The sequence below is a fragment of the Aethalodelphis obliquidens genome, unplaced genomic scaffold (assembly GCF_003676395.1).
Source record: "Aethalodelphis obliquidens isolate GAN/ISIS:26980383/991018 unplaced genomic scaffold, ASM367639v1 scaffold57, whole genome shotgun sequence".
Classification (NCBI taxonomy): Eukaryota; Metazoa; Chordata; class Mammalia; order Artiodactyla; family Delphinidae; genus Aethalodelphis; species Aethalodelphis obliquidens.
In genome coordinates this window covers 12405798-12431270 of record NW_020838001.1, presented here as the reverse complement: position 1 = coordinate 12431270, position 25473 = coordinate 12405798, and the positions used below count along the sequence as shown (strand labels likewise).

The 25473-nt window shown below is 49.5% G+C and overlaps 1 protein-coding gene across 1 annotated transcript in view; it reads right to left on the bottom strand.

Annotated features, from left to right (window-relative positions):
- Positions 1–25473, bottom strand: part of PREX1 (phosphatidylinositol-3,4,5-trisphosphate dependent Rac exchange factor 1) — a 197820-nt gene that overhangs the window by 73695 nt on the left and 98652 nt on the right. The window contains exons 5-6 of the mRNA XM_027087075.1: positions 20690–20791; positions 3021–3182 (exon numbers count right to left, since the gene is read on the bottom strand). Of these exons, the coding sequence (XP_026942876.1) occupies positions 3021–3182; positions 20690–20791 (264 nt within the window). The remainder of the gene's footprint in view (positions 1–3020; positions 3183–20689; positions 20792–25473) is intronic.

Here is a 25473-nt window from a genome sequence, read left to right as displayed (position 1 = left end):
AAAAAAAAAAAAAAAAAAAAAAAAAGATTAAAAAGGATAAAGGAGAGAATCAGAAATCAGGATTTGCAACCACCATCGTTCACTGTGAACTACACCTGTAAGTCACACTGTCCCCTGAGGTTCTAACTACTGAGGGCATGAAGCTATTACAAGCAGCTTCACTGTTAAACATTATTTTTTCTAGCTAGAATGTATTATTTTCCCAAGTCATCTTGAGGATTAAACTTAAAAACCTTTCTACTATACAGAAAACCATTTCACATTTTCCGAAGAACATTCATGTTCTACCCTTCGCTTGACCCTCACAATGACGCCAGGAGATAACTTCAGAGATGTTATTTCTGAAATTAGATAAGTAGGGGAAAATGAGGCCAGGAGAGTAGGACAAACTTGCATAAGGCAGGATAATCTGTAGGTTAAAAGGCTGGGGGCTTCCCTGGTGGCACAGTGGTTAAGAATCCGCCTACCAATGCAGGGGACACAGGTTCGAGCCCTGGTCCGGGAAGATCTCACATGCCACGGAGCAACTAAGCCTGTGCGCCATAACTACTGAGCCTGTGCTCTAGGCCTGCAAGCTACAACTACTGAGCCCATGTGCCACAACTACTGAAGCCTGCGTGCCTCGAATCTGTGCTCTACAACAACAGAAGCCACTGAAATGAGAAGCCTGTGCACTGCAACAAAGAGTAGCCCCTGCTCGCCGCAACTAGAGAAAGCCCACGTGCAGCAACGAAAACCCAATGCAGCCAAAAATAAATTAATTAATTAAAACAAAAAAAGGATGGGCACCAAAGCCAAGACCCTGCACGTCAGTTTTCTCATCTGTAAAATAGGGATAACAACTGCCCTCTCTTCTAGCGTTGAAAATGTGTAATAGGTGCTCAGTAAATTGTCAGCAATTCTTATTCTACGTCACTTTATTTCCTACTTTACCCAGCGACAGAGGTCAAAATAAGGGCCACTCTCAAACTGCAGATATTTCAGGGTCAACAAGGACCCCAAAGACCCTTAGTTCCTATTTCCCTAGGCCCTTACCAGGAGGCATCTGGAAATCACTTCTGCTCTGGCTGCCAAATCGTTTGCTTAATACTCTCTCCACAGGGGCTCACGTGAGAAATTTCCCTTCTAGCTGGATGTCAGGAAACTCTCTGTCACCCAGAAGAACTGCTCAGCTTGTTCCTTTTTTGACAATGAATGTTGAGTAACTTCGGTGTCCTGCTCTTTTCACCTTGGCTGCCAGGAAGCTCAAAGCCCAAACAGGCAGATGTTTAAACGTATCCACTCTATGTGCTCTTTAGGTCAGCATATTTGCCGAAAGTGACGCACTTCTGGCCAATGAGTTGGAAAGGTCTTCTGGGAAAGGTTTTCCTCCACTAGGGAGGAGAGCTCCCCCTCACTGCCCTGGCCGAGCCCCTGTCTCCTCCTGCTTTGGAACACATGATGCCTGGAGCTGCTGCCATCATGGAACCATAGAGGGGAAGGCTGAGAGGATCACAAGAAACCAAATCAGAGCTCTGACATCATGAAGGTGAAATGTGATTCCTCAGAGGACACATCCTGACACAATTTTCAGGTGCAGGAACAGAAACCAAGCCATGCATTTTAAGCAGAAAGAAACGAGGGCCTTATCCAATCCTTGGAGGGGTTAGAAGAGCCTAGAATCACAGCTGGCAGAAAAACCAAGAACACTGTAGAACTGGCCCTCCAGGGAAGCCAGTTCTCCTCCAGGAGAATCAGACCACCACCTGCCCGAGCTGATATTCTAGGGAAATGCTGCCCAAGCTGCTTCCAGGCCCTCAGAAGCTGCTGCCTCAACTCTCAGCTACAAAGCCACCCCATCCTGCTAGATACACACCACCAACAACACAATGGATGCCCTTCCTCTTGACACTCAGAAGCTGGAAACCGGGCCCTCTGCAAATGCTATCACAGAAAGTCAAACACAACCACGGCTGTGCTTTGCTGCACCAACAGCACAAGGGTGGCCTGCTTTCCGAATCTCGAGCAGCTGGATCTTATCTTGGCCAATCGTATCCCAAACCTGAGCTACAAAGGAGTCTGAGAAATGCAACTATTTGTTCTCCAGCCGGGCGGGAAGGCCAGGCAGAGGAGAGTGGGTACACGACAAACACTAATCCACAACACCCACCTCCTCCAGAGCACAGGTCCTTCCCCTTTGCAGCCATACCCTCAACCTCGCAGCTATACAGTCTCATTTAGGACTCCCCAACACAGGGAGATGAAGTGGAAATCCCAAATGCAGCCAGTGCTAGAACATCCAAAGGGTCTAAGGCAGATGATTCAGAGAACGATCTGCGTCCAAGAGTCGTTCCTCCTTAGTCTTCATCTCCCATTCCAGCTGTACTTACTCGGATATTGACTTTTTTATTGATTCAGATTTTCCCATTTCATTCTACAGATTTTTTAGGACAGCTCTAATAATTTAAGGAAGACACAACAGAAGATCTCAAGAATCCCATCCCTTAATAATCATCTTCATAGTAATATCCATACCTATCACTTATTGAGTACCGACTATATGCAGGTATAGATAAGGAAACCGAAGTTCAGAGAAGTTAAGACATTTGCCTACAGTCACCCAGTAAGGGAGTGTCAAAGCCAGAATTCTATCCTGGAGTGAACCCTTAAAAGCTACCCTTGACCTTGACATCAAAAGCTCAAGGGACACCAGGCAGACAGGCAACATGTGAAGGAGAGTGACTGGGGAGTGGTGGGGATGGAGGAAAACTAGAGGCTCCAGAGGCTGTTGCCATGGAAAATGGGGGCTCAGGGTTACCAATTTTTTAAGAGAAACTTTAAATCTAGACTTTTATGTGGACCTAATTGAAAAATAATTAAACTGTTTTTTTGTTTGTTTGTTTGTTTGTTTGCAAACACCATGGAGGCCAAACAAAATATGCTACAGGCCAAATCTGGTGCCCAGACCACAGTCTGAACCCAAGTTGTGCACCCTCTGGGCCCGTCCCCAGCCCAGAAGGTTCCTCCGGCCCCAGACACACCTCCCAGCCTTCGATGTGCGACTGCAGCTGCTCCAGGGCCTCCAGCTTCTCCATCTGCCTCTTGGTCTCGTTGATGTTGGAACAGACGGTCTTCATGGCCTGCAGGGCACTCTGGACCGCGGGGTGGTCGGGGTGCTTGCCGGGGGTCCTCTTGGCGAGTTCCTAGGGTAGAGGCGAGGGCAGGAATGAGGGACATCAACCCAGAGGGCACCAAACAGCCTCCAGGACACCCGGGCCTGAACCAACTCCCAGCTCTACTCTGGACAAAAGGTGTGATCTGGAGCTGGAGAACATCACTCATTCATTCATTCATTCATTCATTTAATAAATGTCCCCTGAGCAGCTCCTCCACAACAGGCAGTGTTCTGGAGTCTGTGGACAAATTTGTTAATAAAACAGAAAAATTCCTCATCTGGTGGCTATGACATTCTAATAAAGGGGGTGGGCCAAAATTAAGAAAAATCAGTGACAAATATTACAAAGACACATCAGAATGAGGGGCTAGAAGGTCTTGGGAAAGGAGATGTTCTTTCAAATAGGGAGGTCAAGGAAGCCCCTCTGAGGGGGTGACATCTGAACAGAGAGTCTGGATAAAGGAAGGGAGAGAGTCCTGCAAAAATCTGGGGGAAGGGCATGCCTGGTAACAGGAACAGCAAACGCAAAGGGGCATGGTGGGAGTGTATGGGGTCTGTAAGGGAAACAGCCAGGAGGCAGTGTGGCTGGAGGAGAGTAAATGCGAGAGAGAAGGAGAAAGAAAGAGACAGAGACAGAGACCAGTTGGCCAGAGAGGTGGCCATAGACACTGCTTCTCCCCAGCCCCCAGTTTTTCTCATCTGTAAAATGGGTATAAAGAACCCCTTGCCTTCACAGGGACGTGGAGGAAACATGTAAAGAGGACAAAGACGCCAGTCGGGGGCTTAATCCGCAAGCCCCTCTCCCACTGTTTCTCACTCTCATCTCGCACCTCACCACCGGCACAGGCTGGGACACTCTAAAGGTCAGGCTGGTCTTAATCAAAGGGTTTCAGCCCCATAGTAAGTGTGATGAGAAAGGAACTGAGACGGCAGAGACCAGCTGGGTCTCAAGATATCAGGGAAGATTTTCAGGCCGCGTCACGCCTGCAGAGATAAGTTTCTCTAATCATCCTGCTCTGACATGCTCAGATGTTCCAGTATCTCTCCATCTCTCTGCTCCCTCAAAAATCACAGACATGACACTCCAGTGGGCTGGTTCCCAGTACAGTCCCACATGGGTTCCAGGGCTAGCTCCGCCCCTGGGCGGCTGGGTGATCTCGGGCCAGATGCCCTCCATGCCCAGCCTCAGGTTCATCGACTGAAAACCAGTGATGTGGGGGAGGATGGTGACGATGAGCCTTTACTCTGTGCCTGGGAGGTAGGTTCTGTTATTATCCGTTTAACAGAGGAGGAGATGCAGGCTCAGAGGGATGGTCCAAAGGCTCCAGGAAGTAGGAGGAGGAACGTGGGTTTGAACCTGGCCATCTGGTTCCGCTCACGGTCATGGCGAGGGGTAAATCAGACGCTGCAGGAAAAGTAGCTCTGGGGGAAAGTACAGCCTCAGCGCGCACTCAGTCTACGCTGACCATTATCAGTCCTGCTTCCGTAGGATGGTACACGTTAGCAGGGCCCGCAGGCCGCAATGGGCCAGGCAGGTGTTGTTCTGAGAACGCCCTGCGGAGCACCAGCTCCAAAAATAGGTCTTCTCTAGTCACTTCATTTCTTCTCTGCCTGAACGTGAACAGCCTCTTTTCTGCAGAGAGGATCCGAATGGCCCAAGGACCAGATGTTCTGTAACATCAGGACCCTGTGGGTTTGCTGAGCACCTGCCTTGGGCCCAGGGACAGACCAGAAAGGAAGCAAGGGGTGGGGAAGGATGGAGCCCTCTCTCTGGAGGCAACTGAGCTGGGAAAGGTGCTCCCAGGGAAGGGGGAGGGAGGGATGGAGGGAGGAAGGAAGGGAGGAAGTGGGGTGGGGGCACAAACAACAGCCCCAAGTGGTGAAAGCGCTCGTGATAAATCAGAGAAGGGGAAGGACAGTGTAGCCGGAAAGGCTTCAAGGAGGAAGTAAGACAGAGGCAGGCCGGTCACTGAGGGTTGAGCTTTTTGTACAAAGGGGACGTATTTCCATTCACTCCTCACTCAACAAACACAGACTGAGCAACAGGTATGTACCAGAGCACCGGGGTCTGGACAGAGACTGAGACGGCCCTCAGGGAGCTCACAGTCAAGAGAACAGTCCAGAAGCTGAGTATTACCACTAACAGTAATAATAAGAGTTAGTATTTTGTGAGTGCTTGCACTCTTTCTGAGCTCACTCAATCCTCACATCAACCCTATGAGGTAGTTATTATTATCCTCATTTGACAGATTTGAGAACTGAGGCACAGAGAGGTCAGGTCATCTGCCTGGGGTCATGGAGCAGACTTGAGCCTAACCAGTCTGGCTCTGAGGTTAGTGCTCTGAACATCTATACTATTTATAACCTTTCAGATAGTTAAATAGGAATACTTTCCTCTCTGGTAAATATAATTTATATTATTGATTAAGTGCTAGGTGAAACATCAGGCAAGTGAAGGGACAGACAGTGAGGGAGGTGCACTGGTCTGAGAAGGTCTCTCTGAGGAAAAGGGCCTCAGGGTGGAGACCTGAATGAAGTAAGGGCACAGGCTATACAAACATCTGTGGGAACAGCACTCCAGGCAAGAGAAGAGCACAAGCAAAGGCCCTGAGGCAGTGAGAAACAGCAAGGAGGCCAGGGAAGCCGCAGCAGAGTGAGCAAGGAGAAGGATGGGTGCTGAGGTCGGATGCACACACCAAACACAGATCAGGTAAGGCCTGGGTGTGGTCTCCGGGTTTCATCCCAAGAGCCATGGGGAGGTGATGGGGGGTTATAAGCTGAGGCCTAACACCATCCAATTTATTTAGCCTTTAAAAAACCCCTCTAGGGGCTTCCCTGGTGGCGCAGTGGTTGGGAGTCCGCCTGCCGATGCAGGGGACACGGGTTCATGCCCCTGTCCAGGAGGATCCCACATGCCGCGGAGCGGCTGGGCCCATGAGCCATGGCCACTGGGCCTGCGCATCTGGAGCCTGTGCTCTGAGGCGGGAGAGGCCACAGTGGTGAGAGGCCCGCGTACCGGGAAAAAAAAAAAAAAAAACTCTGACTGCCAAGTGGAAGATGCACTGGAGGGAACATAAAGTGAATGTAAAAGCAGGAAGACTGGCTAGTGGCTACTGCAATTGGTCCAGGCAAGAGATGCTCAAGGCTGGAACCAGGAAGCTCTGTGCCCCATTCATCCATCCAGTGAGGCCTCCTGTGTACCTGGCCTCAGGCTGGGCCCTCTGTTGAGGACACAGATGACACAGACACTGCCACAACTCTCCTGGAGCTGACGGCCTGCTTGTAGACATGTCCACAGATAAAACTACGATAGAAGCCTGTGACCTATGATGCGGGATTCAGTTGAACTCCCCGAAGCACCCCCAGCCCCATGCTCCAATGTAAGTAATTTTGAGCATCTGAACTTCTGCCAAGCCAGCCAAGGCACAAAAGGGGAGTGTAGCCAGCCAGCTCCCTGTTTCCTCCGAGTGAGCAGTGACAGGGGCTCAACCCCCAAAGCAGATCCAGCATGCTCTCCTTCTAAAAGCAGGGGGTCAAATGAAAGCCTGCGGACCAAGTCCAACCCACCACCTGTTGCAACGAACGAAGCTTTACGCTCAGTCATTTCCCCGCTGTCCTCACTTCTCTGTAGCCACATCATCAGAGTGGAATCGTCGCGACAGAGACCATACGGCCTGTGAAGCCTGTAATATTTACTATCCGGTCCTTTAAAGGAAAAGCTTGCTGATCCCTGGTCAAAAGCAACAGAACAGATTCTTAGCTGAGCACAAGGCCACCCGGAATAAAGGCAACATTCCCGTCCACCAGGACACAGGTTCTGATCACTGGGGTGTGTGCAGCTTCCGTTTTCCTTGCCTGTCTCCCCTTTCCCTGGCTGGTACGTGGACACAGTGTGAACATCTGAGAGCCCAGGGGTGGAAGAACATAAACCCTGGACTGCCTTGTACAGAAATAAAATTACACGTTAAGTCACTGTTGTTTCGGGTCTCCGTCACTGTAGCTAAAATATATCCTGATACATGAGGAAGTTGAGGTGGACCCAGAGGCGAGGTCACTTGTCCAAGGTCGAAGATTGCTAAGGGGTGGAGCCAACATTCCAACCCATGCAATTGAAGTCCAGAGCCCACGTTTTTAACCACTACTCCATGCTTCTCCAGCCTGTGTCCCTGGGATCCTACCTCCTCCCACCTCCCTCCACAAGTGCAAAGCCCTCAGCTCTCTTATTCTTGAGACTAAGAGCTTTAGGGCCTGTCACACCCTGGGAGGCACTGCTACCACATCCCAAACCCCTGGAAGATGGAATTTCAGCAATCCTCTACTGATGGTTCCCTGAGGGGCTGCCAACACCCAGTAGCTAGTAAAAATGAGAAAAGGGTTATTTCCCTCTTCTGTCTGCCTGCTCCCACCTCTCCTCCTGCCTGAGATCGCTGCTGGGCATGGAGAATTGAAACTGAGCAGGACCTTCTGGCTAGGTTCCTGGCTGGGCCAAAACTGAGGGGAAGGTATTGGCTTTGGTGTCTTGGTTCACAAGGGAGTGTTGACTCCGCTCTGCCCAGCCACAAACTCAGGGCCCATTCCTGCCTCTGGGCCTTTGCACTTGCTGTGCCCTTTACGGGCACACTCTTTCTCCAAATCGTAAGAGGTGGTACAGTACTGGCATAAGGATAGGCATATAGGTCAATGGAAAAGAAGTGAGAGTCCAGAAAGAAATCCTTACATTTATAGTCAATAAATTTTTAACAAGGTGCTAAGACAATTAAATGGGGAAAGGACAGTCTTTTCAACAAATGCTGCAGGGAAAACTGGGTATCCACATGCAAAAAAATAAAATTGGACCCCTTCCTCACACTACACACAAAAATTAACTCAAAGTGGATCATAGGGACTTCCCTGGTGGCGTAGTGGTTAAGAATCCACCTGCCAATGCAGGGGACACAGGTTCGATCCCTGGTCCAGGAAGATCCCACATGCCATGGAGCAACTAAGCCTGTGTGCCACAACTACTGAGCCTGCGTGCCACAACTACTGAGACTGCGTGCCACAACTCCTGATGCCCACACGCCTAGAGTCCGTGTTCTGCAACAAGAGAAGCCACCACAATGAGAAGCCCATGTACCACAATGAAAAGTAGCCCCCGCTCGCCGCAGCTAGAGAAAGCCCGTGTGCAGCAACGGAGACCCAACACAGACAAAAATAAATACTAAATGTAAGAGCTGAAACTATAAAACTGTTAGAAGAAAACAAAGGTGTAAATCTTCTTGACCTTGGGTTAGGCAAAGCATTACTAGATATGACACCAAATATACAGGCAACTAAAAATAAATTAGATAAACTGGACTTCAGCAAAATTTAAAACATTGTGCTTCAAAGACTATAAAGAAAGTGAAAAAACAATCTACAGAATATGTAAATTATATATATGACAAGGGACTTACATCCAGTATATACAAAGAACTCTCACAACTTAACAAAAAGACAACTCAGGGCTTCCCGGGTAGTACAGTGGTTAAGAATCCACCTGCCAATGCAGGGGACACAGGTTTGATCCCTGGTCCGGGAAGATCCCACATGCCACGGAGCAACAAAGCCTGTGCGCCGCAACTACTGAGCCCGCACTCTAGAGCCTGCGAGCCACAACTACTGAGCCCACGTGCTGCAACTACTGAGCCCACGCACCTAGAGCCCGTGCTCCACAACAAGAGAAGCCACCGCAATGAGAAGCCCGTGTACCATAACAAAGGGTAGCCCTCTTTCGCCGCAACTAAAAGAAAGTCCACACACAGCAACGAGGACCCAACGCAGCCAAAAATTTAATTAATTAATTGATTGATTTTAAAAAAAGACAACTCAATTAAAAAATAAGCAAAGGATTTAAACAGACATTTCTCCAAAGACAATACACAAATGGCCAATAAGCTCATGAAAAGATGCTCAATATCACTAGTCATTACAGAAATGCAAAACAAAACCACAGTGAGACACCACTTCACACCCCCCAAAATGGCTATAATCAAAAAGACAAACAATAACAAGTGTTCTTGAGGATGGAGAGAAACTGGAATCCTCATACAGGGTAGGAGAAAATATAAAACGGTGCAGCAGCTTTGGAAAAGAGTTTGGCAATTCCCTAATGACAGCTGGATTTAGCCCCACCCGAAACCATCTAGCCACATACTTTTCAGTTACGTGGGCTCTTTTTTTTTTGTTTTTTAAGCCTGTTTGAGCTAGTTTTTCCATTCCTTGTATTTGAGAGTCTCTACTGCCTCACAATCCCAGAGAGACTGCAAGGATCTCGGAATCCCAAAGGTGTCCCCAGTCAGCCCCAGACAAGCATAAAATATGGGTATCTTCAAAATTAATGGAAGCTTGAGCTGCCCTACAAAAGCCTCACATGCAAAAGGAGGGAGGTGAGGAGGCTCCTGCCCAGTTCTGAACTTAACACACTGTCTTAATAAGTTACAACAGAGTCAAGTTCAAAAGAGACGGTCTATGGTGTTGAAAACCCTGGAATCCACATCCAAGGTGGAATAGCTACATGAACTTACAGGGCTTGACGCTGAGAACAGTATTTCTGGAAGGAGCCCAAAAGCTGCTTGTTAAGAATCTTGGGAGAACCACAAAACTAAGAAGAAACCCTCTGGATCTGCAAGACCTCAGAGGGTCCAAGTGGACCAAGTGTGCACATCTGTGAAATGGGATCACAATCAGATCCTAAGGTTGTTGTGTGGATCGAATGGAATGGTGAATGTAAAAGTGTTGGTAATCAGTAAGGACACAATATTTATCATCATCATAATTATTTCCATACTAATCATAGCTGTTACATTTACTATTATTTCTAGTAATAATAACAGTAAAAGTCGTAATCATAGTAGTAATCATGATAGCTAGCACTTGAGCACTTACTACGTGTACCAAGCACTGTTCCAAACTTCAGTTTCTTAAGTCATTTCATCCTCAAATCATCCCAAAGAGGTAGGTACTGTTTTTATCTTCACTCTACAGGTGAGGAGACTGAGGCACAAAGCAGCAAGGCCTCTTGCCCAAGGCCACAGAGCCAGAAAGCAGGACCTGGTAGACACTTCACCACATCCACAGGCCCCTCCAGAAACAGTACAGTAGGGCGTGAACACCCCCACAAGTAGGCTCTTAGAACAAACACGAAATGTCTGAGCAGGGGCAGGCCCTGGGTATTCCTTAAAAACACTGAGAGCAGAGAAGGGAGGGGGTGTGCGGGGGTCACCCAGCGAATCAGCAGCGGAAACCCCTCTAGAGCCAGGCTGGGTAACCTTTCCCCAACATCCGTCCTGCCAGCCCCGTGTGGTTTTGCAAGCAGGGCTCGAGGTGAGGGCTTCCTGGAAGAGAGGATGTCAGAGCACAGGAACCCACCACTTCCGCTCCCCTCCCATCACATTTACCAAAAGGGTGCCCGCTTGTGTCCGCTCTGTGCGGCCCCATCATGTCCCCGGAGGTGTGGGCACTGGGCCTCAAACTCCAGGCCAAACCGGGCATCAAGGAAACAGCTGCAGCCAACTCCCCCTTTCTTGCTCTGCTTTGCTTGAGATTCAGAAAAGGACCAGGAGAAAAACACAGGGCCCAGAGGCAGAGGAAGACAGGGTGCAGAGGACACGAGACAGGGAGGCGATGCGACCCCAGTTTTCCCCTGTCCTTTCTCCCGTCCTGGAGTCCAAGAGAGGCCACTCCCGGCCAGCTCCCAGGGCGTGTTCCAGAGCCTTCCATCTCCCAGCCATAGCTACCGGCTCAAGGAGAGCATAGTGGGGAACTCCCTGGCAGTCCAGTGGTTAGGACTCCATGCTTTCACTGCTACGGTTGCGGGTCTGATCCCTGTGGGATCCGAGCTGACCCAATGAGCCCTGGGACATTCGGGAAAAACACACTCTCTTCTCCCTTGGTAGCCGTGCTCATCAGACACAGGCCTGAGGTTGCTGGAGGCCCATGTTGCCACCATGAGAAGGGAGCCTCCCAGGACTAAAGCTGACACAGAGGAAATCTGAGCCAGGAGATGGGAAGAGCCTGATTCTCGATGGCATCATCTGAGCTCCTGGACGCAGCCATACGGAGACGGAGCCATAAAACCACAGAGTGAAAACACAGCTGGACTTGTCACTGGAAGAAGTGACAATACCCATTACTTGCTGTGACTTGGGGCTCCTGGAGGCTCAAAAGCAGACATGTGGTTAGAAAGTCACGTTGTCTTCTCTACAAAGAGAAAAAGGCAGCCTTGAGGATGGGAACGTCACCAATGGGGGCTGGATCCCACGGAGCACACCCACTTTCTGGGGACACCTCATCCAGCTCCCGGAGGGGCTGATCCTGCACCAGCTGTGGGTCTGTCCACAGACCTCTGCCCAAGGCACCACCATCAAAGCTCAGGAAGCCAAGCTCTGACCTCATGACCAAGACTTCCCGGTATTTCAGTTCTGGGTCCCTGCATGCCCTGTCTAGGGTGACAGCAAGATGCAAATGAAGAGGCACTAGCAAGACCCACCACCACTTGAAAGAAGAAGAAAAAGAAAAAAGAAAAGAAAAGAAAAAAAAAACAAGAAACGAAAAACAGCTGTAAGTCCGTGAAAACCCAGAACTGAAAAGCTGCCCGGCACGGTAAAGAAAACCTCCATGCATGCCTATTATATGAAATATATTTCATGACAATATATTTCCGATTTTAACAATTCCAGCCCCTGCTGCAGGTTGAAAACTGTAGCCCCTTGGATTAGGAATTAATGGGGGAAAGGAAATAATGCTCATGGGTCTTAAAAACTCCTTCCTTCCACTTGGAGAGATGGTGGGAGACAGCAGGAAGAGGGCTCAGTTCTGGGAGTTCACGTTCTGGCTTTGATGAGGACATGCCATGTGGACTTGGGCAAGTCTCATCCCCTTTCCGAGCCTTGGTCTCCTGGCTATGCAATGCACGACTGGATCAGAGCCTGGGTCACAATCCAGACGCTGCAGGCCAAATGCTATTGCCAGGCTCTCTCAGCAGAGCAGAAGTTCTAGCCACCTTTGGTCTGTGCTTCCACCGGACAACAGCAATTGGCTGACCTGACTGGTGGTCACCCCCATAGACGGGACCTGTGTGCTATATAGTCTGTCACAATCCCCATCCCAACCCACTGGGTTACATCCAATCTACTCACTCACTTCTTTCACCTGCCCTGCAGGCACCTGTGTTTGACACCCTGGGTTGGTATCTACTGACATTCAGTGGTGGGGCTCCAACATGCAGTGACTCTATATCCAACTTCCAAAGGAGGTCCTAGCACACCTTACTGCAAAGGTCTACATCCTGCACTCCCAATTCCAGGTTCTAGAGAGGACAGGGTAAACTTGGGAGAGATAATGATGGTGGTAGTGGTAGTTTTAAATTCCAATTTAGTAGAAGAAAAAAAAGAAAGAAAGAAAGGAAGGGGGTGAGGGAAGGAGAAATGAAGGAAGAAAACAAGAGTAACTAAACCCAAGAAACTAAAACTATCCAAAATAAAGCAAGAAAGGGGGAAAAAAAGAAGCATTAAAAAAGAGGACAAATTAAAAAATTTTATAAAGGTGGTAGAAACAAGATCAAATATATCAATAAATATAAGTAGACTAAATAAACTCTCCTGTTCAAAGATAGAGACTGACAGGACAGATTTTAAAACTTTAACTTCATACTGCTTACAAAAGAAGTATCTAAAATCTAAGGATACAATACAGATGGCCAACAAACACATGAAAAGATGCTCAACGTCACTAATTATTAGAGAAATGCAAATAAAATTATAATGAGGTATCACCTCACACCGGTCAGAATGGCCATCATCAAAAAATCTACAAACAATAAATGCTGGAGACGGTGTGGAGAAAAGGGATCCCTCTTACACTGTTGGTGGGAAGGTATCAATAAATTGATACAGCCACTAAGGAGAACAGTATGGAGGTTCGTTAAAAAACTAAAGACAGGGCTTCCCTGGTGGCGCAGTGGTTGAGAGTCCACCTGCCGATGCAGGGGACACGGGTTCGTGCCCCGGTCCGGGAAGATCCCACATGCCGCGGAGCGGCTAGGCCCGTGAGCCATGGCCGCTGAGCCTGTGAGTCTGGAGCCTGTGCTCCGCAACGGGAGAGGCCACAACAGTGAGAGGCCCGCGTACAGCAAAAATAAAATAAAATAAAATAAAATAAAAAGATACATGCACCCCAATGTTCACTGCAGCACTATTTACAATAGCCAGGACATGGAAGCAACCTAAGTGTGCGTCAACAGAAGAATGAATAAAGAAGATGTGGCACATATATACAATGGAATATCACTCAGCCAGAACAAGGAACGAAATTGTGCAATTTGCAGAGACGTGGATGGACCTCAAGACTGTCGTACAGCGTGAAGTAAGTCAGAAAGAGAAAAACAAATATCGTACAATATCGCTTATATGTGGAATCTAGAAAAATGACAGAGATGAACTTATCTGCAAAGTAGAAAGAGACACAGACGTAGAGAACAGATATATGGGGATGGGGGTGGCAGGGGGGAAGGAGGGGTGGGATGAATTGGGAGATTGGGATTGACATATATACACTACTATGTATAAAATAAATAACTAATGAGAACCTACTGTATAGCACAGGGAACTCTACTCAGTGCTCTGTGGCGACCTAAATGGGAAGGAAATCCAAAAAAGAGGGGATATATGTGTGCATACAGCTGCTTCACTTTGCTGCACAGCGCAAACTAACACAACATTGTAAAGCAACTATACTCCAATTAAAATTAATTTAAAAAAAATCTAAGGGTACAGAATTGTTAATAGTAAGAGGATGAAATAAGATATATCATGAAAAGACTAATCAAAAGAAACCTATGGTAGCTTATTAATATTGAACAAAACAGACTTTGAGACAATAAAAATAGCTCATACTTACTAGGCACTTATAAGCCCTTTATAGGTATTATTTCATTTAATCTTCACAGTAACCAATGATAAGGCACTAATTGACAGAGGAGCAAACTGAGGCACAGAGAGTTTGTCATTTCTCAAAGAGGTAATACTAATAAGAGGAGGAGTTGGGATCAATAAAAATAAAAATCATTACATTATTAGAGTAGCTAACATTTACCAAGCATGACTGACTATACCTAGTAAAATGCAAAGTGCTCTCATGGGTTTTCTCAGGCATTGTCTCATTGATCTTTGCAGCAAGCCTGGGAGGTAGTGACTTTACAGATAGGGTAATGGGGGCACAGAGAGGTTCAGCAACTTGCCCTCAGTCACACAGCTAAGAAGAGTTGGAGCTGGATTTTCAAACTTAGACTCTTAACCATCACGCAGAGCATGGCAGAAAGCAGAATGCAGGCAGGACTCCGAGGAAGAGTGGTCTGGGAGGCCCCTAGTAAGACCAGGAATTGGAGCTTGGCTTTGAAAGGGAGAGGAGAGAGCAGGTCCCCCAACCTGAGGGAGTCGAGCAGCCCAAGGCTATTGCTGCTCACCACACGGAAAGAGCCTGAATTGGGGCTGGTGCAGTCAGAGGTGCTGAAGCAGCTGTGGGCAAGGTGTCAGCGCTCAGCCCAAGAGGCAAGATGCAGGGCGGGCACTGTGGTTGGGGGGGAAGACGAGAGCGGGGGCAAAGGGGGCCACAGAAAAGAGACCTGTGACTTCCTGTGCCTTCTCGGCAAGACGGCAACAATGCCAGATCCCCAGCAGATTAGGAACTCACCTCGTAACATCAGGGTCAGAGAAGAATTCCGAAGAGATGACCCGAGGTAGCCGGAATGAAGAGAAAGAACTCCGGCAAATCAACACAAAAGACACCTATCCAACAGAACATGAGCAAATGACATGAAGAGGCGGTTCTCATAAAATGCCTCTGTCTCCACTGCCACCACCCTGGTCCAGTCACCTCCTGCCTGGACCACTCGTTCGTATCAACGCCTCCCTGCTCTCCCCGCCCCTCGCCTCCACCCTCATCACCCCACAGCCCCTTTTCCACAAACAGCCTGAGGGATCCCGTGAGAACTAAGATCCTGTCCCTCCTCTGCTCAAAACCTTCCCACGGTGCCCACCTCACTCAGAGCAGACAAAGACCCCACAAGGCCCCACATAATCTGGGCCCACCACCTCTCTAACCTCACTCCCCGACTCTCTCCCTCAGGTCCTCCCCTCTGGTCACACAGGCCTCCTCACTGTTCCTCAGATGCACTCCTGCCTCAGGGCCTTTGCACTGGCTCTTCCCTCTGTCTGGAAGACTCTTCCCCCAGGTACCTGTATGGCCCCCTTCCTCACCTCCTTGAGGTCTTGGCACAGATGTCACTTTCTCCATCCATCACTCCTGGACCTTACTAACCCTGATTTTTTTTTTCCATAGTATTCATGTCATCTAAACAAGTATACACATTTCCTATTCATTCATTTGTTGTCTCTTTCTACCCCACCAGTAGAATGTCAGACCACAGAAGAAGGGGTTTGGGCAGTTTTTGTTCACTTTGTATCTCCAGCACCTACTATAATGCCTGACATATAATAGCTGCTCAATGGTTGGTGAATGAATGAACGGCTCCAAAAACCCTAGACAGTGTAGCACCCACTGTGGTTTCCCTCCTGGAGATAATCAGGAAGACTGAAAGAGATTTGTTACGGAAGTACTAGTCTCACGGTGTGATTCACTGTGCTTGGTGTTATCTTCTCCCCTCTCCCACCACCCACCCCACGTAAAGTTTCCTCCTGTGCCACCTAAAATCCTTTGGTGAGCTGTGAGCGGTACACATCCCACACTCTGGGAAACACACCACTCCCCAGTCATCCCCCTGCACCAAGAACTGATGCCGACACCTCCTTAGTGATGGACCACGGGCCATCCCCAGGGGCACCACACTCCTGACGGCCGAGGAGACAGAGGTAACAACCAAATGGCAAGGTCCTCACACTCTGTGTAGGTGACAGCTGCATCACCCATAGATAGACGTGGGAGGCACAGAAGACACTGGAGCCTATGCAGGGTCCCGAGGCTATACCCTGAGCAGAGATCCTGCAGAAGCATCCCTGACGCAACCCCTCTGCAGCTGCTGTCCCAGAAGATGGCTCCCAGGACGTGCCCAGTTTGGGCCCAGAATGTTTGATCTGGCTATCTACGGAGATGAGGGCGAGCGGTAGGTGGGAGGGGAGACAGGTCTGGGGGAAGGGGAGAGCCAAGCGTTTGCTTTGGGATATGGTGGGTAGAAGGTGCCTGTGAGACTTTCAAGCGGAGAAGTCAAGTGGGCAGGAGAACGAGACCAGGTTTAGGTGAGAGGTCCAGGCTGGAAGTCATCGGACAGAGACGGGGTCTAAAGCCATGGGAATGTCCACCTAGAAACTTCTAAGTGGATGTTCACAGCAGCAGTATTCATAACCTCCAGAAAGTGGAAACAACCCAAGCGCCCATCAACTGATGAACGGATAAGCAAAACACGGTATACCCACACAATGGAATATTATTCCGCCACAAAAAGGAATAAAGTGGTGATGTATACTACAACATGGATGAACCCTGAAAACAGTGTGCTAAGTGGAAGAAGCCAGACACAAAAAGCTACGTATTATATGATTCCACGCATATGAAATGCCCAGAGTAGGCAAATTCACAGAGATAGAAAGTAGATGAGTGCTTGCCAGGGGCTGCGGGAAGGAGGGGAAAGGGAAGTGGCTGTTCGTGGATCCAGAGTTTCTCTTGGGGGTGATGCAAATGTTCTAAAATTATTGTGGTGATGGTTGCACAACTTTGGAATATACTTTCAAAGGGGGGTGGGGCGTGGAATGGATGAGGCCACCGCAGGTGCAAATCTGGATAGAAAAATGGCCCATGGACTGAGCCCACCTACACTTGGAGGCCTGGAAGGTGAGGAATCAGCAAAGGAGACTGAAAGCAAGGGGTCAGAGAGGCAGGAGACAAAGGGAACAGGGGACTGGAGGGGAAGCTGCTCCTTTAGACAGATGTGCCCCTCCTGTTTGCCCCCTGCCGGCCTCAACCCACTTCCATTACATACCAGGCCCTTGTGGGTCCAGTCCGAGACCGAAGCTCCAAGGGACAGGCACTGGGTCTGTCTTGCTCACAACGGTGGCCCTGAGCCGTGCCAGCAGCTGGTGCGCGTGCCAGTAAGATCTGCACGTCACCAGGCAATAACTAAAAGGGTCCGTGACGGTGGGTCTCACCTCGGGCACTTGCCATTTGAGCCTCAGGGGCATCACCCCAAACCCAAATCATTTTCTGGGCAACGGTGATGGAAAACTCAGCAGAGCCTGCAAATGCCAACTGGCTACCCCAGACCTGGGCTGAAGGCTGGAACAGAACGTTATGGCTATTCTTAGGCAACGTTTCAAGGTCAGCTTTTGGGGGCTATTCCCAAAGAGACTTTCATTTTCGCCTCGTCCCCCTTCCCACCCAGGCTCCTCGACCCTGTTTGCCTACTCAGTTCAAAGTTCAGCTCAAACAATGGGGCTCGGAAGGTCACAGGGACATCTGCGAGGGCGTCAGAATCGGAGGGGGTGTGGGCAGGACTGAGGGTTCGGGCTCAGCTGCCCCAGGCTCATAGGATCATCTTTGAAAATCCACTGGAAAATGTGACAGAAAAAAGGAACTCAGGAGGGGTACGTAGAGTTCCCCTCAATCCCAGCTGTTTTCTGATGCAAACATTCCAGCTGTGGGTGCCAAAGGCCAGGACACTCTGAGCAATTCTGTTGGGTGGGGAGTGTGGCATGTCCCCACAGGAATCTCAGGCCCTGCTGGCAGGTGCCCCAGTGCTCTCTGAGCCCCGGATAAACACAGCTGGAGATGGAGGAAACGGGACGTGTAAACAGCCATTTGGTTTGGAGGAAAACCCACAGCTCCGCTTCCTCATTGTTTCCTGTGGGCAGTTATTCCTCCATCAATTGCAAGCGGGTTCTCTCTCTCTCTCTCTCTCTCTCTCTCTCTCTCCTGGGAAGCCACAGTCCAGGAATCTCACCGGGCCAGACTGTGGCCCCTGGGGCTGAGCAGGCCTCAGAAACACCTGGACTTCACATTGAGAGCTTAGAGTCCACCAGGACATACGGGTCCAGCCCCACTGGTTGTTAAAATACATTACGGTAACTGCCACCCCAAGCGGCCACTGGGATACCAGACTTTCCCAAGATCCAGAAACCAAAGTGTTCGTACCTAGGGAAGCTTGGCTGGGGTCTGGGGCTGTAGCTGGCGATTCTTCCAATGGGTCAGATATTCAAGGTTTTGAAACCCAGGAAAGGAGCAAACTGGCCACCAAGCCACAAAACACAAGGCCACCAACCTTCCCAGACCCCCACCTAGGGAACTGAGAAGGTCAGCATCCCCGACACCCCAGCACTTCGGCGGCTTAACTCTCCAAAGTGCTTCTCAACAGGCAGTGTAGCCTGCTGGTTAGGGCGCAGAACTCTAGAATCAGACTCTGCCCAGATTCCAATCATGGTTCCTCCCGCTTACCTAACGTGAGACCTTACACGGGCCACTTCCCTTGTCTGTGCCTCTGTGCCTCATCTCTAAAGTGGGGCTGATCACAGCGCCTACTTCATTGAGTTGCTGTAAGAGTTAAGTAAATAAATCTTTCATCATCATATCAACCCTATCAGTACTATTAATACAAAGGCTGTATTACAGACAGGGAAACTGAGGCCCAGGGAAGTGACTTTCCCAAGGTTAAGCAGCCAGTAAATGGCAGAGCTAGAATTCAAACCCAGTCAGCCTGTGACTGCAAAGCCTGGCTCCGATCCAGGGGTCGGCAAATTCTTTCTGTAAATGGCCGGACTGTAAATATTTCAGGCTTTGCTGGCCACAGCCGGTCTCGGTCACATATTCTTCTTTGCTTGTTTGGGGGGCTTTTTTAACAACCCTTAAAAAAATGTCAACACCATTCTTAGCTCACGGATTGTACAAAAACAGCCCACGGGCTGGATGTGGCACACAGGCCACAGTTTCGCCAACCCCTGCCCTAAACCGCTGCAGAATACTACCTCTTAAATGCCGGCAACTGATTCAAGTTTGGAAAACACACCAAACGAATCAACTGAAGCACATCTGCAGGTCCAGTGCAGTCCACAGGTTACCAATTCACAAGTTCCACCTGCAGCTTCTTCAGCACCATGATGAAGAGCTGAGCTACTTATGGCATTTCCAACACCTGTCTGGGGATCAAAGCAGCTGCAAGAACAACTGCAGATGGTTCTCTCAGCTCCCTGGGAGGCATCGACAGCAGCAGGCCAGAGGAGGTGCAGGGAGAGCTGGGTCCCACCACCCACGGATACGCACGTTAAAGGCCTGTGTTCACAGGCAGAGCTGATGGCCCCCGCGAGGGTCTTCCCACACACTGTCTCCAGCAGAAAGGCAAGTTCAAGAATCCCCTTTCCCCCCCCCCCCCCTTTCAGCTCATGGAGCAAAGATGCATGTGGCCCCAGTGTGCAGGTGCATGAATGAGGCACCACCAGCCAAATTAATCCACCAGCAGGGACCCCAGGAAACAGCTGTCAGACAGAAGGCCTTCAGGATGGAGCCTGGGCAGGCTCAGGCCGACGGCCACCATCTCCAAGGGCAGAAAAGCCTGGGCTGAAAGCAGTGGATGGCGGCAGAGCCATGCACCCAGCTGGAGATCTGCCTGGAAGCTGACTCGGAAGTTGAGGATCGAGACTTCTTGGGCCCTCCCACAGGCAGCACATCTTCCCCTGGTCCGCCTGACCAAGAGTAAGTCAAATGTGGCCGGGCGGAGAGGGAGACAGCAGGTGTGTCGATGGCTCTGGTTTATGCCCCCTGCATCTGCACCCGCACCCCTCTTCCACCAAGAGCCCAGATTTGGGTGAGGGGGTCCCTCTCTCTCCATCACTGGACTTTTGGCCTGTGGGATCCAGTGACTGGTGGGAGCGCATGACACAAGTCTGTGCCAATCAGAGCTGGCTTGCTCAGGGTTGATTGGTTCAGGGTGGAGCACCTGACTGTGGTCTCAGCCAATCAGAACACGACACTGCCCTGCTCACTGTCATTGGACCATATCTTAGCCAATCAAAGCACAACACTACCCAGTTCGCAGTGATTGGGTCGGGGTAGAGCGCAAGTCCAAGCATATGAGAGGAGGGCAAACAGCACAAGCAAAGGCTTCCTGTAATTGGTTCAAATTAGAGCACATGACTCAGGCCCAAAGCATTCCTAATATTGCATTCTCCTGGCCACAGATGACCAAAGCCTGAGTGACTTTCAGGACTTTTGTCAGAGCTACTGGAAGAGAGGCTCACTCTTTCCCATTGTCTTTGAACTTGAGAGGGTGCAAAGCCACAGTAACTACAGCCATCTGCTACCATGCTGAAAATAAGAGCTGAAAGGTGGGAAGCGGAATTGAACCAGGGAGAAAGAGGCAGGGTCCTGGCCTGGATGCAGCCTGGCCCAAAACCGATGCTGCCCCTAAACTTCTCAGCTACCTGAACTAACAAGTTTTAATTTTTTTTGATTAAGCCAGGCAAAGCTGAATCTTCTGTCGCTTCAAAATAGGGGAAAGGAACAGGGGGAACGTCTCACCTTGAGGAGCAGAGGGTACTTGCAGATTCTCTGAATAGGAGATAACAGGTAGCCCTCCAGAGGGATGTCTGTGGTCTTCCGGCCTCCCAGGAGCATGCAGCTCTGAAAAGGGACAGGAGACCTTCGTTAGAACTCACCAAGGACAGCAAAGGAATTTGGCCACCCTCAAATAATCATGGGAAGCACTCTCAAAATGCAGCTACAATCACTTTGGAAGCAACTTAACAATACCTAGGGGAGGAAGAAATGTGTATATTCTACAACCCAGCCCAAAGCCTATATCAGAGGCTGGCAAACTATTGCCCGTGGGCCAAATCCTGCCTACTCCCTGTTTTGGCAATTAAATTTTTACTGGAACACAGCCATACCCATTTGTTTACATAACGTCCATGGCTGCATCTGAGGGCTGAGTAGTTGTAACAAAGACCTTATAGTTGCAAAACCTAAAATATTTACTATCTGGCCTTTTACAGAAAAGTCTGCCAACCCTCATTCTACAGAAACTCACACACGTGCACAGGACACAGGAACATGGACACTCAAAACTGCCTTGCTTGAAGCAGCAAAAAGTGGAAAGCAACCTAAATATCCATCAACTGGAGAATGAAAAACGTCTGCAGCACATTTCCACACCACGCAGTGGTGAAAATGGGAGAACGAAAGCTATGTACAGCAATGTGGGTGAACCTCGAAAACATGCTCTTGTGCACAAAAGGAAAACAAAAGGGTACGTATGGTATGAACCCATTTACATCAAGCTTTTAATGACACACAAAACAAAACTAGGCATTGTTTATGGAGAACCTATCCGTAGTGAAGTAGAAAGTCATGCACGGGAAAGAAGTGTACCAAGTTACATGTCTGTGGTCTCCCACCACGCCCCTCACAGTCCTGGGTCCCTAGGGCTCACTGTGTGCCCAATGTATGAATGAATGAAGGGACAGACTAATGAATGGATGAACAAGCTGCCAGCAATGAAGGGGTCTCAGCCTTCCGCCTCAACGCCGTGCTAGCAGAATGGAAATGGAACGGGACTCTTGGGAAAATGGATTCCCATCCAATCATTTATTCATTCATTCATCCTCCAAATACACACTGTATGCTTACTATGTGCCGGGCACAGTTCCAAGCACTGGGGAACTGCCCAAAAAAGCAGACGATTTCCCTGCTTATAGTCAAGGCAAAGTAAGACCAGAGAACATTTACCGTGTGCTTACCAGGCCTAAGGCTCTGTGCCTTGTGTTTCACCCATAGGTAAAGTTCATCCTCACAGCCCTAGAATAAGCAAGATCCCTATTCCAGATGGGCAAATTGGCACTCAGAGGCCAGAAGCACTGGCCCAAGTCTCAGAGCTAAGTCCTCTGCCTCTCGGGGATCTTTGGGGACCCTCTCCTTACAGAAATAGTCCCAGGGACCCTGGGTCCCTGCTCTAGCAGGAGCTGCATGGCTCCCAGCCCCACATCCAGCCCTGGCACAGACGGGGGATCAGGGCTGCAGCAGCTGGGATGTGCCAGGTCCCACACTGCTCACACTCAGGCCTTTGTCCTCCAAGCCAGCGCTCCCCACAAGCTGCCCTGATGATGTCAGCTCCAGGCAGAGAGAGGGAGCCTGGGAGTGGGGTGTGCTTTCCAGACGCCCCCAGGGCTTGGCTGGAGAAAGGCCTGTCTCTTTGTCCAGGATCAAGAAGTTTTCACAGGACTGTTGCAGCCACCAATTCCTCTTCACCCCAAACACCCTAGATTTTCATTTAAAAAGACAAAAAAAAAAAAAAAAAAGCAAGCACACACAGAGCTATTCACTATTCTAATAATATTATGCCCCAGGCACTATGGGAAGAACTTTTGAGAATCCTCTCTTTAAACCATCCTAATTTCACAGAATTGATTCAGGTGAGGTGTCATCCTCACCCTCTTCCCAACCTCCTAATGGCAGCCATGCCCCTGGGTCGTCCTTTCCATCCACACTCTTTCCCCGCTGACCTCATCCAGACCCATCACTTTCACCACTTTAACCATCCTTTACGCAGAAACTACTCAGCTTTCTATCTGCAGCCTGGCCCCTCCCTTCCCAAAACCCGAGACTCACATCTCTGATTCTAGGCCCAAATCCCCACCTGGACATCTAACAGGCATCCTTAAACCTCACACATCCAAAAGGGAATTTTTTTTTTTTTGGCCGTGCCCCGCAGCTTGCGAAATCTTAGTTCCCCAACCAGGGATCGAACCCGGCCTCGGCAGTGAAAGCGCTGACTCCTAACCACCGGACCACCAGGGAATTCCACAAAAGGGAATTTTTTAAGTTACCTCTCCTACCTGCTCCTACCCAACCTTCACCATTTCAGGAAATTGTACCTCCATTCTTCCAGTTGTTTGGGCCCTAAGCCCTGGAGACATCTTTGATTCTTCCCATTCGTTAATACCCCAAAGCCAACCACACGGCACATCGTGTCAGCTGGACCTCTCCAGCCACCTCTCCAAGCGCTACCGCCCCACCCTCACCACCGTCATCTCCCGCATGGACCACTGCAGCAGCCCCAGAGTGGGTTGAATAGTGTCCCCCAAAATGCCATGTCCACTCGGAAACTCAGAATGTGACCTTATTTGGAAATAAGGTCTTTACAGATATAATTAGTCCAATTAAGATGAGGTCATTCTCATTCTGGATTAGGGTGGGCCTGAAATCAACAGGCTCCATGTCCTTATAAGAGGAGGACAGGACACAGAGAAGGCAGCTGTGTGAAGAGGGAGGCGGAGACTGGAGTTCTGGTTCCACAAGGCAAGAAACACGTGAGGCCACCCGAAGCTGGAAGAGGAAAGGCAGGAGCCTTCCCCGGAGCCTTCGGAGGAAGCAGAACCCTGCTGACACCTTGATCTCAGACTTCGGGCCTCAGAACTGTGAGAGAATAAATTTTGTTTTAAGCCACCCAGTTTGTGGTCATTGTCACAGCAGCCCTAGGAAACTCACACAAGCCTCCACCCTGGTCTCCTTGCTCCTACCCTCACACGGCCAAGGGGAGCCGCTCAAAATGCAAATTGGTTCACATCATTCCTCTGCTCGAAACCATCCCACAGTTTGCCATCCCACTCAGACTAAAATTGAATACTCTGTTGAAAGTACTGCCACATGCTCCAACCTGGACGAACCTCACAGACATTATGTTGAGCAAAAGAAGGCAAACACAAAAGCCTCCTGTGTGATTCCATTCGTGAAACATTCTAGAACAGGCAAACCTAACCTTTAGTGAGAGAAATCGGCATAGAGGTTACCTCTGGCTGCACAGAGGGGCATGCCTGGGAAAGGGCACAGGGAACCTTCTGGAGTGAACCTTCTGGAGTGGAGTGTTCTAAATCTTGATCTCAGGGGGTGGTTCCATGGGAGCACACATATGCGAATACTCATTATGCTGTGAGTACACTCACCACAAGTGTGCTACGCGGCAATAACAAAGCTTTCTAAAACTCTCAGATCCGTCCCATTGTCTAAATGCTCCTTCATTATCTGGCCTCTTTCAATCTTTCTGAACCCATGTCCTTCTACTTTTCCTCTCATACTCTCCAATCCAGCCACCCTGGCCTTCTTGCTATTCCTCAAACACAGTAGGACCTCAGGACCTTTGCACTCACAGGTCCTCTACCTAGAATGCTTTCCCTCCAGATACTCCTCGCCTCTCTCACTTAACTTTATCCAGGTCTCTGCTTGAATGTCACCTGAGACACTGTGTTCCCAAAGAGCCATCTAAAACAGCAGCCACCACCCAAACTTGCTCAAACCTCCTGCCATCCTTAACTCGCTTTATTGCCTGCAGAGAACTAAATGCCATGAGACATGCCATGGAAGTCCCCCCTACGAGAATGGCCACCCCATGAGAGCAGGGACTTTTCTTGCCTTGGTCACTGTTATATCGCCAGTACTTAGAATGATCCCTACCACTTGGTAGGTGCTCAAAACAAAGCTGTTGAATGAATACATGAATCAATTATCCCCATTTTATAGACAAGAAATTGAGGCACAGAAAGACAAAGTCCCCGCCCCATCTCTCTGTAGTGTACAGTACCTCATGAATGGAAAGCCAGATTGGGTCTGTTCCCAATGCCTTAACATCCCATAATAGACTCGAGACGGCTCTTCTGCAGGTGGCCAGAAGCTGGGAGATGCCAGCAAGGAGGGAGACAGATGGCGTGTGTGCTGGCACCCCACACCTCCTCCCCCTGCCCAATCTGGCCCAGCCCAGCTGCTGCCAGGAAAAGGGTAGCCTGGCCTACCAGGAAGACTTCAGGAGAGAGAGGAAGGAAAAAAGAAGAAGTGAAGCGCTTCCTTCCCGCACCCCTGCAAACACCTCCTGGGCATCTTCCTGCCTCCCAAGACATAGTCGAGTCCAGACAGTGGGACTCAGGGAGCCCAAGCCTGGGCAGCAGGACCACTGCAGAGCGGTGCTGCCTCAAAGTCCCGGGCCAACCACAGAGACGTGGCCACGTGTGTGACCTTACACTACCTGACTTATCTTTGTTTTGTGCCCAGACTCTTACGACTATAAGTGAAAAACCAGAAGTGTAAAGATGCAGATACCAACAACAAAATGCACCAGTCCTGAACACCTAAGACGCTTGAGACAAAGGTGGCGATCAGCTGGCCAAGCTCCCCTGCCTCAGATGCTCACTGGAAGTGGGCCAAGCAACACGAACTCACTGGTGAAGGAAACACACCTTCTGAATCAAGATCCTGGAAGCATTTTCTTGGAGATTGTGCATTAGGGAGAAGTGCAATTAAGAATTGCACTATACACC